Source organism: Oncorhynchus nerka, unplaced genomic scaffold (assembly GCF_034236695.1).
Source record: "Oncorhynchus nerka isolate Pitt River unplaced genomic scaffold, Oner_Uvic_2.0 unplaced_scaffold_1420, whole genome shotgun sequence".
In the NCBI taxonomy this organism is placed as follows: domain Eukaryota; kingdom Metazoa; phylum Chordata; class Actinopteri; order Salmoniformes; family Salmonidae; genus Oncorhynchus; species Oncorhynchus nerka.
In genome coordinates this window covers 32,374-46,703 of record NW_027039900.1, presented here as the reverse complement: position 1 = coordinate 46,703, position 14,330 = coordinate 32,374, and the positions used below count along the sequence as shown (strand labels likewise).

Genomic DNA, 14,330 nt, shown 5'->3' with positions numbered 1-14,330 from the left:
CCGCCCTGGGGCCCACCTCCGCCTCTGCCCTGGGGCCCACCTCCGCCTCTGCCCTGGGGCCCACCTCCGCCCTGGGGCCCACCTCCGCCTCTGCCCTGGGGCCCACCTCCGCCCTGGGGCCCACCTCTGCCCTGGGGCCCACCTCCGCCCTGGGGCCCACCTCCACCTCGGGGCCTACCTCCGCCCTGGGGCCTGCCTCCACCTCGGGGCCTACCTCCACCCTGGGGCCCACCTCCACTCTCGGCTCCTCCACAGTGGGACCCTCCTCTAGAGACAGAAGCACAGGGCCTTGAGCTGGGGGAAAGAGCAGAATAATATTGAAGCTTTGTAATTCTATACCCCCATCTGCAGAGCACCCAGTATGTAGTATGCTAATATACACAGTGCTGACATATATCAGAGCTATGAGTCTAAATTCGACACACTTATTATAAACAGTCAAAACTATGTTATAACTCCTTCATAACCATATGTTTACTTTACCCTTGGGTGCAAGTGGCTGGACTTCCTTGGCTGCAGAAGAGGCTGCACTGCTCTCTGATTGGGCCTCTGGTGGAGGGGTGGGGCTTTTCGACTGGGCAGGGTTCTGGGGGGTTGGCCCTGCTTCTTTGACCTCTGGCTCTGTCACGATCTCCAAAGTTCCAAACTCTGTCATACGGAACTGAGAGATACCAGTCAGTCACACACCTGTCTGTAGTACCTGTCTGTAGTATCCACACACACAGACACACAAACACAAACCTTGATGTCGCTGCCGGGCAGTGTGGCGATGCCGTCCTGCCAGTCCAGAGCACCCATCATGTCAAACTCTACCCCCTGGGAGGGGCCATCACTGGGAGGGGTGTCAGTCATCTCTCCCTGCTCTCCTCCTCCTGCACTGACATCAATCAATCCATCAGTCAAAATAAAATCAAAATAAAATGGTATTTGTCACTTGCGCCGAATACAACAGGTAGACCTTACAGTGAAATGCTTACTTACAAGCCCTTAACAACAATGCAGTTTAAAAAACAAATAATATACCTAAAAATAATCAATTTAAAAAATATAAGAGAATAATTAAAGAGCAGCAGTAAAATAACAACAGCGAGGCTATATACAGGGGTATATAACCAACTTTGCTGCGATTCTAAAGCTATAGGGGATACAAATGAAAGTGATATTTGAGACCTCTCTCTAACCAATTAATTGTACACATGTTATGTTTTCAGTTTGTGAGTGTGTGATATAGAAAAGTTTATTTCGACATCTATGAAGAAAAACATTTATACACAATAGCAGGTATGTTGACACGTTGATCTTTTATTTATTTTACCTTTATTTAAATAGGCAAGTCAGTTAAGAACAAATTCTTATTTTCAATGACGGCCTAGGAACAGTGGGTTAACTGCCTGTTCAGGGGCAGAACAACAGATTTGTACCTTGTCAGCTAGGGGATTTGAACTTGCAACCTTTCGGTTACTAGTCCAACACTCTGACCACTTGGCTACCCTGCTTTCTGTTGGAAAACCATTACTTGGGCCGGGAAGATACCAGTATTGCGATTCTCGTTAGGATCATGGCAAGGAAACAAATTTCTTTAGGAAAGAAGCCCTATAGGTGGAAATAAACGGTATTATGTTGTCATCCAGAATCACATTGATTTGTTTCCAAGCTATAGACACAATATTTTACATACAGCAGGATATTAAAGGACCAAAGAGTTTTGTCTGCCTCGGGTTTGAATTTTTGCGATGTAAAAAACATTGCGATACACAGCTAACCATTACAGTGTCCGACATTTGGTTGTCGCAGATGCACCTCGCCTGACTTCACTCGTTAACACAAAGTTTTGTTAGCCTTACTACTTGAATACACCCAATCAATCAATAACCAGACAGGTGTCACATCCAAATGACCTCGTACCCTTGCACATCGACTCAGTTGTCCGGACCTCTGTCTGTCTCTATGGGGGTGCCACACGGTTTAATTCTCGGGCCGACTCTCTTCTCTGTATACATCAATGATGTCGCTCTTGCTGCTGGTGATTCTCTAATCCACCTCTATGCAGACGACAGCATTCTGTATACTTCTGGCCCTTCTTTGGACACTGTGTTAACTAACCTCCAGACGAGCTTCAATGCCATACAACTCTCCTTCCGTGGCCTCCAACTGTTCTTAAACACAAATAAAACTAAATGCATGCTATTCAACTGATCATTGCCCACACCTGCCCGCCCATCCAGCATCACTACTCTGGACGGCTCTGACTTAGAATACGTGGATAACTACAAATACCTAGATGTCTGGCTAGACTGTAAACTCTCCTTCCAGACTCACATTAAGCATCTCCAATCAAAAATTAAATCTAGAATCGGCTTCCTATTTCACAACAAAGCTTCTTTCACTCATGCTGCCAAACATACCCTCGTAAAACTGACCATCCTACCGATCCTTGACTTCGGCGATGTCATCTATAAAATAGCCTCCAACACTCTACTCAGCAAACTGGATGTAGTCTATCACAGTGCCATCCGTTTTGTCACCAAAGCCCCATATACTACCCACCACTGCGACCTGTACGCTCTCGTTGGCTGGCCCTCGCTTCATACTCGTCGCCAAACCCACTGGCTACAGGTTATCTACAAGTCTCTGCTAGGTAAAGCCCCACCCTATCTCAGCTCACTGGTCACCATAGCAGCACCCACTCGTAGCACACGCTCCAGCAGGTATATCTCACTGGTCACCCCCAAAGCCAATTCCTCCTTTGGTCGCCTTTCCTTCCAGTTCTCTGCTGCCACTGACTGGAACGAACTGCAAACATCACTGAAGCTGGAGATTCCCATCTCCCTCACTAGCTTTAAGAACCATCTGTCAGAGCAGCTCACAGATCACTGCACCTGTTCATAGCCCATCTGTATACAGCCCAGCTATCTACCTCATTCCCATACTGTATTTATTTCTTTTGCTCCTTTTGCACCACAGTATCTCTACTTGCACATCCATCTTTTGCACATCTACCATTCCAGTGTTTAATTGCCATATTGTAATTACTTCACCACGATGGCCTATTTATTGCCTTAACTCCCTTATTTGCACTCACTGTATATAGACTTTGTTTGTTTTTTTTCTACTGTATTATTGACTGTATGTTTTGTTCATTCCATGTGTAACTCTGTGTTGTTGTATGTGTCGAACTGCTATGCTTTATCTTGGCCTGCTATCAGTTGCAAATGGGAACTTGTTCTCAACTAGCTTACCTGGTTAAATAAAGGTGAAATTAAAAAGTCATCCTTACTCATTGTGGATTTATTCCTTGTGTTCTTATTTTTTCTATTACTTTTCTATTTTTCTCTCTGTATTGTTGGAAAGGGCCCATCAGTAAGCATTTCACTGTTAAGTCTACACCTGTTGTTTAGGATGCACCAGACAAATAAGATTTGATTTGAATTAAGACAGCACGCCCACTTCAGCAGTGGATGGGGAAACACTGCCAAATGACATCTGTCTGTCTCTCATGTTAAGACAAGATGTGTGGGTGTTTGTTCATGCAAGGATATGGGCTAGAATAGGTCTGTCTGTATGTTCTCAAAGTAAAACTGAAATTGTATCCATTTAACAGATCTTTCTCAAATGTCTATCTATGTGTTGTTTTCATTATAATATATATATATATATATATATATAAATAAGATATCTGTCTGTATCTTTGTAACATTTTTCCACCATGTACTTTAGGGACCACAATGGGAATAAGTCACTGACTTTATTTAGCAATCCGTTTTTTTTAATGAATGTAGTGTGTGTGTGTATATGTCTTTTTATTTATTTATTTATTAGCTAATAAAAACAAATAAATCAATCAAATTACATTATCCAAAAAGGGGAACTCTAAAAATATCCCTGGCACAAAAAGTACAGGTAGGTGGGTACCTGCAAGAAGTCAACCAGCGCGTGCAAGTCGGGTACTAAAAGAACTGCATCCCATCGCCGCTAGAGGGCGACTGTTGTGGAATACATGCATGCACTTATATGAAGCAAAACAAGTAAATATTTTACTTTTTAAAGCTAAATAGCACAAAATAAACGCACAAGCACCCCTGCATGGATTGGCCTAGAACGCAAGTATTGACAAACACCATGAGAGACGTGTCAAATACAAGTTAAAAGAACAAGTTCAGCTTTTCCTTGTTTTAACAGTATCTTATTAAATCGGCTGTTTGCATTGACGCGGACAACAGAGGTGGTAGAATAATCAATGATTTTAAAGAAAACAATGTGTTCTGCATAGAAAGGTCAAATTTACGTGTTTTTTAATCAAACCAAGATCACGATATAACGTTTTCGCCTCGACGCTACACCAACACTATATTTTGGTCAGAAATAATATTTTTTGACTGAAATATACGGATGGGAAGTAAACAATCAAGTGTGCTGTTCAACAGCTGTCAGTTTACGTTCCCAAGTTTAAACCGTAAATAAAGTGTACGTGCGCCCATGATTAGCATTCGTCTTATACAAAATGGCGGAGCAAAGGAAGAGGCCACCAACACGTTAAAACTATGTAAATGACTCAAGTTATTTATTGAAACACAGAATGCAGGGCCGTGTCTGTCAAATAAAACCACATATATACCCTGCAATTTCATAGGTTAGTGTTTTCCCTCATCATGGCCATTTTCTTTACTTTCCCCTTGTCTCGGAATGTCAGCCAGCTAGCTGCCAGCTAGCTTGCTAACCGCTTCTGGCTAGCAAAGCGTCACTACGGTTCAATTCAAATTGGTAGCTAGACGGCTAGGAACTGGGACTAGCATTTTGGCTTGGTGTAGCGAAGTAAGGACAACCAGTAATAAGTTTCCAGGTTTTGAACGTTAGAAAATGCTTAGGAACGGACTTCCACATTAGTTGGTATAAATAAGTAAATAACCGCCCCTACACTGCCTTATTTGTTCAAGGCTAAAATATAGAATTGCTTGCTTTTAATTTCTTCAATAGAAACTTGACTCTCCGATTTATATTTACGGTTTTAAATCACAGTACAAATCATAAGAACCGGTGCAAATGATAAAACGAACGATGCTTTATCGATTACTATTGTTATTTGCAACATTTAATGTATAACGGCGATTATATTGTTTGAAAATTATGGAACTCACCTCGTTTCTGTTTTAACTCTTATTTTGAGCTGGATAGTGGATGCAATGCGCATGCGTTCAATGAACGCTGCCTGACAACTTTGGATCTCGGTAAACTTGAGCACACAACTATCGATGGTCAATAGGTCCAGCAAGACGGACGCTTAGAGTGGACATATAGTTGATTAAATATTGTATTCATGCCTTGGGACTTGTCTTTCTCCTTCGTGTATTTTCAGAATCTCAGAGAGCATCAAATCGGAGCGCAGGGGCGTGCAGAATCTGTTTGGCGTGGCGCGCGATTTCCATTGTGGTCATGTCGCTGTATGCTGTCAATAACTCTTTACGTCACCACCAGTCAATATTGTCTCCATGTGTTAAAAGAAAGATGACAGTAGATTAATCATAAACCCAATTTCTAGCTGTTTTATTTGCTTGGCCACACTTCCAACCAGTAATTCAGCAAAAAAAGTAAGAACAGTCAAGTCCAGACGCCAAATAGGTCTACAGTAGTTAGATCGTAGTATTGATTACAACAAGGCCTATAGGCTATCAGCCCTTAATGTTTTTTTTTGTAAAACGATGCCTTTTCATGTTTGTTATCTATGCCCAACCAGACCAGACGTCTGGAATAGAAGCTCTCTGACTTAGCTATTTTAAGGGTTCATGTATAAGACAGTGAAACGTTGGACTGGAAGAAACGTTGGACTGTAGTCTATTTGGCATGAGATGCAGTCTTCAATGGCAGTGTCGCCTATAAATAAGCCTGCTTTTTCCAGTCGCTACCACTAGATGGCAGTGTAATGCTGTTTTCTGACGGATTACACTGTAACATCTCAGTAGCCCAGTCACATACATTATTCTCAACATCAGAAGAACGGCAGATGCAAACCATGAGATGGCCTTCAGGGGTAAAGTGGCCGACACGAGGGTAAGAGGACTGTTTACTCGGATTTTACACTCACGTGCAGCCGTGGGTCAGACATGGGCGCTGTTATAATAAAATAGGAAATCATCAGGTGTCGTTGTTGGCGACTATGAAACATAAGCTATCAGCCTATCATTTCTATTCAGCGACTGATATTTCATTTATCGTGAATGGCAAATGCAACAGATAATGATCACTCAGTCTGTGCAAATGAAGGTCTTCTGTCCTCTGCTGCTCCCCGGCAGTGCGCATCCCCTGCAGAGTCTGTTGGAGTTCTGCCATGGGAGCTTTTACACCTGCTGAATGATCCACGGTTCACAGTTGACAGTGCTGTCACGGCTTTGCCAGTGTCTTGGCGGCTGATTTGAGTGTAGCCTAGGTCTATGATGTGCGATATATTATTATTGGGATGAATGACTCTGACTCTCTCGATCTCTTTCTCTCTCTTTCTCTCGATCTCTCTCCCCCAGACAGTGCTTGTGCACATGCTGCTGTGCCTCGTCATATTCTACTCTCTCTACTACATGATTGGGAGTGTGTGTTTCGGCGCGTTCAGGTGCGACACTTTTCTTTTCCTCTCTCTGCGTGCACGTGTGGTTATTGGGTAAGTGACCTTGCTGGAACGGTGAGCTGTCCTCAGGCGGCTTCTATAAACCTGGTGCCAGGTGACAGAAGAGAGGGGGAGGGATTCGTGGAATACACAGCAACTATTGGTCTGTTTTTATTGATTGGAATGACAGTCAGTTTCAACCACCCTGGTTCCCTCCTAGCTCCTCCTTTTGAATATCCTGTTTGTTTGTTTGTTTGTTTTATCTGCTGCTCTTCTGTTTGCATTCAGGTTGGATCACTTTGATGGACTTATTCCCTTTGACTTTAAGACTGAACCAACCAATTTGGAGTCCAACTCCAAATACCTGGGTGAGTGAAGATGTGTATGGTAGTGTGTGTGCGCATGCATGTCCTCTACATATGTTTAAGGTCTTATATTGTTGTTCCAGTGAACCTGCTGTCCATGGAGTTGACCTATTTCTGCAGTGGTCTGCTGTTTGCAGCCGTGGTGAGGAGATGGGTCTGGGACTACGCTCTCACAGTCACACTACTGCACGTACTGCTCACCAGCCTGGGTGAGACACACACACATACACACAGAAATGCATACACATGCCTGAACTCACTCACACACACACACACACACTGGCTTAACTCAGAATAATCCCTTGCTGGCAGAGCAGAGTGCTCAGGGCCAGTTTTGATGACATCATGACAGGACGGGAAGTGGGGTTAGAGTTGAGAAGCAGCTGGGCCCAAAACAAGGCACATACATTGACCCTATCCCATGGTCTTCTTTAATTCCCCTTCCTCATGTGTAAGGATTGGATGGGTCTAGCTCTAAAGCAATACGATGTACACTCCCCATCCTTAGTTCTGTGTGGCATATTGCCTGTTTTTAATGTGTGTTTGTAATATATGTTTGTAATGTTTGTGTTTCAGTGATGTTGGAGTTTCCCTTGGTATGGCAGTGGTGGCTGGCCCTTGGTAAGACCTGTACCTCACCCTCACTTCACCTCACCCACACATGTTCTGTTTTATTGTGTGAAACCTTCTGAGGAGTTATAGATGAGTAGTTAGTTATGTCTCTTCTTTATTAATGGTTTTATGTCTGTGTGTGTGGTTGTGTGTGTGTGTGTGTGTGTGTGTGGTGTGTTTTGTTTGAAGGCAGCGGGTTGTTTCTGATGATCTGTAACGGTCAGCTGATAGCTTACTTCACCTGCCAGAGTGACCAGAGTTACCCCACCTTCAACAGCTACTGAGTACACACACACACTGACTAGAGTTCTTTGCAGTGAGTCCAGTGGAAATGGAGGGAAACCAAATGTTCCTGTTGACTTGGTTACCGGTTTGATTGTTGCACATTGTTGCTGTTGGACCAGCTTCCCAGACACCAATTGAGCCAAGTGATTCTCCAATGATCAAGCTTTTGAGTCCAGGAAACAGCTCGTATATGTCATATCTGTAGTATGTCATACCTGTAGTATGTAATATCTGTAGTATGTAATATCTCTGGTATGTAATATCTGTAGTATGTAATATCTGTGTTCTCTATGAATGTTAATCTTATGTCAGACAATGTTAATCATGTAATTTATCATCTTAGAACTATTAAACCAGCTGTAACCTCGCACACCTGGGCTGGCTCTACACACACGTTCTTATCACATCTTGGTTTAAGCCTAACCTTAACCAAGTATTGTTACTTACCCTAACCTCAACCCTTACCTCAACCACAACACTTATCCTAACCCTAACCTTAACCACAACCATTACCCTAACCTCAACCACAACCCTTACCCTAACCTCAACCACAATCCTTACCCTAACCTTCTCCCTTTGATTTAAGGTGCAGGAGGCCAACTCCAGGTAGCTCCGGTTCAATTTAACCACTGGTTCTAACCCGGCCTGAGCCTCCGTTCTCTGTGAGATATAAACAATCTGATACATGATAGGAAAATGCATTTTAATTTATTCAAAACACAAATAATATCAGAATGATATCAGGGCTCTGTGACTCCAACCTCAGCCGGAAACATATAGGAGAACCCTGGGAAGGCTCCATTGGCCACGTCTCCCAACATGTCACTCAAACCGAGGGAGGCGGGGGCTGGAAGAAGCGTGAACTCCGGGTCAAAATACAGCATATCACACGGACCAGACTGAAAGAGAGAGGGAGGGAACGAGTGACCAGACACACATTCAGGTAGTCACAGATCCAAACTGACCCATAGCCCCTATAAAACACACACACACTCACCAGGTTGGGAATGAATGGGGGAGGGACTTTCCTGGCTAGCAGGTCATCCCGGTTGATGGACAGGAAGAAGGTGTCGCCCTGCAGCTCAGCCTACAAACAAAGTGAGACAGTACGTCAATGTGTGTATGGGTGTGTGTATGTGGACTTGCATGTATGTGTCAGCACTCTGTGCCAGGTGGGGTAATGGGGGGTGCTTACAAGGTCATGTTCCCCCCCAAGGCGTTTGGTACAGTCTCTCTCCAGCAGGTTCTGCAGCAGAGTCCGGGCAGACTGGGACACACTTCTATGGAGCTGCAGGGGGGCGTGAAGGATGTTCTCAAACATCTCGGCCTTACTGCGACTGTAGAACGGGGGCTGAGGAAGAGAGAGAAAAGAAGAAAGAGGAGAGAGGGAGCCAGATAAGTGTGCAGTGGATGGAATATGCTAGTTGAAAAGTAGCTGAAAGAGAAACACTCACCAGTCCATGAAGCCTCTCATAAAGTACACTCCCCAGCCCCCACCAGTCCACAGCTCCACAGCAGGTGTGGCCTAACAGCGCCTCTGGCGCCAGATATTCAGGGGTTCCACAGAACATTTGCATAGTTCCACCCACAGACATGCCCTCTTTACACAGCCAGAAATCCGTCAGAACCACATGACCTCCACTGTCCAATAGGGTGTTCTCTGGCTTCAGGTCTCTAATGGGGGGGTACCAAGGGTTAAATCGCTGTGAGGAAAATGCACTCTCTCTCATTGTGTGTGTGTGTGCGCACCTGTAGACTATGTTGAGGGAGTGGAGGTAGCCTAGGGCTGAGGCCATCTCTGCAGAGTAGAATGTTGCTCTGGGCTCCGGGAAGGCTTCCTCCCTCTGGAGATGAGATGGTAGAACAACTCTCCTCCATTGATGTAGTCCAGTTCGAAGAAGAGAGTGTGAGAGGTCTGGAAGGAGAAGTGGAGCCCCACCAGGAATGGATGCTGCAGTCCCTTCAGCAACACACTCCTCTCTACCATCACATGTCTCTGCTGGAAGGAGAGAGAGAGAGGGATAGATAATGGATATAATTGAATGGAAATAGAATGGAATGGAATGGAAAAATAATAGAATGGAAAATGGAAATAGAATGGGATGAAAATATAATAGAATGGAAATAGAATGGTGTTACGGCTGTTGAAAGGAGGTGCAGCGTGGTGAGTGTACATGTTCTTTAATTAAGAAAAGACACCGAACAAAACAATACACACTACAAAACAAACCCGTGAAGCTTAAGGCTAAGTGTCATAAATAAAGTCAACTTCCCACAAAGACAGGTGGGAAAAAAAGGCTACCTATGTATGGTTCCCAATCAGAGACAACGATAGACAGCTGTCTCTGATTGGGAACCATACTTAGGTAGCCTTTTTTCCCACCTGTCTTTGTGGGAAGTTGTGGTTGAGTCAGGTTGGAGACCTGCGGCAACTCCCCGGGCTTACCGTGGCGAGCATTTGACTAGTCAGGCCCCGTGCTATGGGGTGATGCGCACTTGTCGAGGCTGAGCATTCACAGGCCAGTGTGCTCGTGCCAGAACATCCAGCCAGAACGCCTCCAGCGACGACGGTCGCCAGTCCAGAGCCTCCAGCGACGACGGTCGCCAGTCCGGAGCCTCCAGCGACGACGGTCGCCAGTCCGGAGCCTCCAGCGACGACGGTCGCCAGTCTTGGGCCCGCAACGAGGGTGCCCAGTCCTGGGCCCACTACGAGGGTCCCCAGTCCGGGGTCGGCGGCGAGGGTCCCCGCACCAGAGGTGCCACCAAAGTGGGGTGAGCCAGCGGTGGAGCGGGATCTGCGTCCCGCACCTGAGCCGCCGCCACGGATAGATGCCCACCCAGACCCTCTCCTATAGGTTTAGGTTTTGCGGCCGGAGTCCGCACCTTTGGGGGGGGGGGGGGGGTACTGTCACGCCCTGACCTTAGAGATCCTTTTTATGTCTCTATTTTGGTTTGGTCAGGGTGTGAGTTGGAGTGGGCATTCTATGTTTTGTGTTTCTATGATTTTCTATTTCTGTTTTGGCCGGGTATGGTTTTCAATCAGGGACAGCTGTCTATCATTGTCTCTGATTGGGAACCATACTTAGCTACCCTTTTTCCCACCTGTGTTTGTGGGAAGTTAACTTTGTTTGATGGCACATAGCCTTAAGCTTCACGGTTTGTTTTGTATTGTTTATTGTTTTTTCGGCTTAATTTTAGTAAAAGGAGAAAATGTACGCTCACCACGCTGCACCTTGGTCCAGTTCTTCCTTTCAACAGCCGTGACAAATGGAATGGAAATAGAATGGAATGGAAATAGGATGGAATGGAAATAGAATAGAACGGAAATAGGATGGAATGGAAATAGAATAGAACGGAAATAGAATGGAATGGAAATAGAATAGAACGGAAATAGAATGGAATGGAAATAGAATAGAATGGAATAATAGATACTTCTTTCTTCCTCAGTATGACCTGTTCCTGTAGAACCTTTACAGCGTACATACTTCCACTCTGTCTGTGTCTCGCTAACACCACCTGCAACAAGTGTCACGAACCGGCTCAAAGCCCGTAACAAAGGGAGACAACGTGGAGATAAGGAGTAGCAAAATATATATTTATTAACTAAAGCAACTAAGTATAATATACAATGGTGTGTGTAATCAGTAATCAGTAGTGTAAATGAGTGTTTTGCATGCATGAATGTGAGAATGCAGGGTGTTGAAAGGTGACAACGCAAACAAACAAAAGGCCACCAAGAACCACAACACAATCTACAAAGGTGTCTGCATGGAGAGAGTCTCCTCCATGAATGTGGAAGAGGTCTATTTATCCTGGGAGACACCGGGCCCAGGTGTTTCCCATGTAGCTGACGACCCTCCCAACTCCGCCCACCGGCATCCTAATAAGGAAACAAGAACAAAGAGAGAATACGGCAGACAGAGTGGGAGGGTCGTCACACAAGATAAATACATCACCAACACAACAAACACACACCGGCCTACTCATAAACACACACACACGTAAAGGGACACACACACTTGCTCCCACCGTCCCAAAGCTTCCTTTGCCAATGACCTTCAGGTAGTGGATATCAGAAGGCTTCACCCTGGTAAACATGACAACAGAGCAGCATGAGTGTGAGGTCGGATGATTTCCATTGGCTATGGGCAACTCAAGGAAAAACTCCTGGCCATAACTTTGGGGTACTCACCGAGTCTCCTCCAGCAAACTTGGCAGACGCTGATAGAGAGAAAAAAGGACGGGGGGTAGATTTGGGTCAGACAGAGATTATATAAACGGGTCATAGGTGTCCTGGCTGTATGCCTATAAATACTCACCGATGTTCCCCCCTCTCTCTCCTCTCTTTCTCTCTCCTCCCTCTCTTCTCTCACAGGCTCTCCTGCAGCAGGATGGTCTGGGTGTCTAGGCTTCACAGAGACAACATGGACAGTGTGTTAGGTCTATGTGTGTCTCTGTGTTAATTATAACATAATACGTTATTTTAGATCATCAATATGGAGTACAATCATTACTACAGTAAGTTGCGACTCACTGCTGAATGATTTGGTGGTCGGACACCAGTTTGTGCAGGAAGTTGCTGAAGCCCCCTTTCTTCCCTTCAAGCAGAGATGAAACACAGGAGAGGGTTTTTACATAAGACTATGTCAGTATCAATATCAGTAGGCTCTCAAAGTGTCGATATAACTAAACTCACTATAAAGGAGCTGAAAATCGAATGAAAAACATTGAACGGAAATGAAGGTCAAAAAACCTCTAGTAACATGATGTAAGACATCAAGGGCGTCATACATGCTATTCAATGACATTAACGATGTGTTATACACTATATACAGAAAAGTGTGTGGACACCCCTTCAAATGAGTGGATTTGGCTATTTCAGCCACACCCGTAGCTGACAGGTATATAAAATCGAGCACACAGCCATGCAATCTCCACAGACAAACATTGGCAGTAGAATGGCCTTACTTAATAGCTCAGTGAATTTCAATGTGGCATCGTCATAGGATGCCACCTTTCCAACAAGTCAGTTTGTAAAATTTCTGTCCTGCTAGAGCTTCCCCGGTCAACTGTAAGGGCTGTTATTGTGAAATGGAAACGTCTACGAGCAACAACGGCTCAGCCGTGAAGTGGCAGGCCACACAAGCTCACAGAATGGGACCACCGAGTGCTGAAGCGAGTAGAAAGTAAAAATCATCTGTCCTCGGTTGCAACACTCACTACCGATTTCCAAACTGCCTCTGGAAGCAACATCAGCACAAGAACTGTTCGTCAGGAGCTTAATTAAATGGGTTTCTATGGCTGAGCAGCCTCACACAAGCATAAGATCACCATGCCCAATCGGCTGGAGTGGTGTAAAGCTCGCCGCCATTGGACTCTGGAGCATTGGAAACAAATTATCTGGAGTGATGAATCATGCTTCATCATCTGGCAGTGCAACGAACAAATCTGGGTTTGGCGGATGCCAACACTACCTGCTCCAATGCATAGTGCCAACTGTAAAGTTTGGTGGAGGAGGAATAATGGTGTGGGGCTGTTTTTCATGGTTCGGGCTAGGCCCCTTAGTTCTAGCGAAGAGAAATCCTAACACTACAGCATACAATGACAACTTTGTGTCAACAGTTTGAGGAAAGCCCTACGTGCACAAAGCGAGGTCCATACAGTAATGGTTTGTCAAGATTGGTGTGGAAGAACTTGACTGGCCTGCACAGAGCCCCGACCTCAACCCTATTGAACACCTTTGGGATGAATTAGAATGCTGACTGCGAGCCAGGCCTAATTACCCAACATCAGTGCCCAACATCACTAATGCTCTTGTGGCTGAATGGAAGAAAGTCCCAGCTGAAACTTTCCAACATCTAGTAGAAAGCCTTCCCAGAAGAGTGGAGGCTATTATAGCAGCAAATGCAGGACCAACTCCATATTAATATCCATGATTTTGGAATGAGATCTTTGAGGAGCAGGTGTCCACATACTTTTGGTCATGTAGTGTACCTGTTATTGACAATGCTTTATAACCCCATAATAACGCATTATAGCAGTTGGTGAGAAAAGGTGTTAGGCCACCGAGCATTCAAACACTAGAATCTGAAAACACATAGTTGTAACTACATTCATAGAATTCCATGGAATGTCAAACTTACCAGTAAAAAATGACACAAGCCCTTTCATTTTGGCATAGGACATTCTGCGCCTTGGCTGCATAACTCCCATCTGGATGAAATAATAATGTCCAGTAAAAGGAGCGAACAAACTGAGATGTTCTTTAACTCTGGTGGCTGTGTCTGAAGAGTTCAGCACCACTGACAGCGCACGCTCGGCAGGCAGGCTATTTACAACAATCTCACACACTCTCCCGTCAAAAGACCTCTCTGACTCTCTGACGCAGGCCTAATTGAGTCCAAGGCACCCTTGTAGGCTACATTATTGTGTGGGCATTGGGCTCAAGTCACTCATCCACGAAATCCTGACAGGGA

The 14,330-nt window shown here is 45.0% G+C and overlaps 2 protein-coding genes and 1 pseudogene across 5 annotated transcripts in view; 1 reads left to right on the top strand and 2 right to left on the bottom strand.

Annotated features, from left to right (window-relative positions):
* LOC135568762 (coiled-coil domain-containing protein 8 homolog) overlaps positions 1-5,416 on the bottom strand; it is a 6,160-nt gene extending 744 nt beyond the window's left edge. Inside the window, exons 1-4 of the mRNA XM_065015469.1 lie at positions 5,136-5,416; positions 742-877; positions 484-661; positions 5-294 (exon numbers count right to left, since the gene is read on the bottom strand). Coding sequence (XP_064871541.1) covers positions 5-294; positions 484-661; positions 742-877; positions 5,136-5,188 — 657 coding nt within the window. The 5' untranslated portion in view covers positions 5,189-5,416. The remainder of the gene's footprint in view (positions 1-4; positions 295-483; positions 662-741; positions 878-5,135) is intronic.
* A 171-nt stretch (positions 5,417-5,587) lies between these two features.
* On the top strand, positions 5,588-8,218 carry LOC115121235 (putative transmembrane protein 244). Of its 4 annotated transcripts, none has more exons than XM_029650291.2 (6): positions 5,588-6,045; positions 6,513-6,646; positions 6,881-6,960; positions 7,041-7,166; positions 7,534-7,578; positions 7,763-8,218. In XM_029650291.2, the coding sequence occupies exons 1-6, from the start codon at positions 6,013-6,015 to the stop codon at positions 7,774-7,776; spliced, it is 432 nt and encodes a 143-aa protein (XP_029506151.1). In that variant the 5' UTR covers positions 5,588-6,012; the 3' UTR covers positions 7,777-8,218. The 4 variants fall into 4 exon arrangements, with proteins under 4 accessions (XP_029506151.1, XP_029506147.1, XP_029506150.1 ...); XM_029650287.2 differs by having other exon boundaries at positions 5,621-6,045; positions 7,759-8,218; XM_029650290.2 differs by having other exon boundaries at positions 5,651-6,045; positions 6,513-6,598; positions 7,759-8,218.
* Positions 8,219-8,543: 325 nt separating this feature from the next.
* LOC115121227 (serine/threonine-protein kinase Sgk1-like) lies at positions 8,544-14,330 on the bottom strand (annotated as a pseudogene).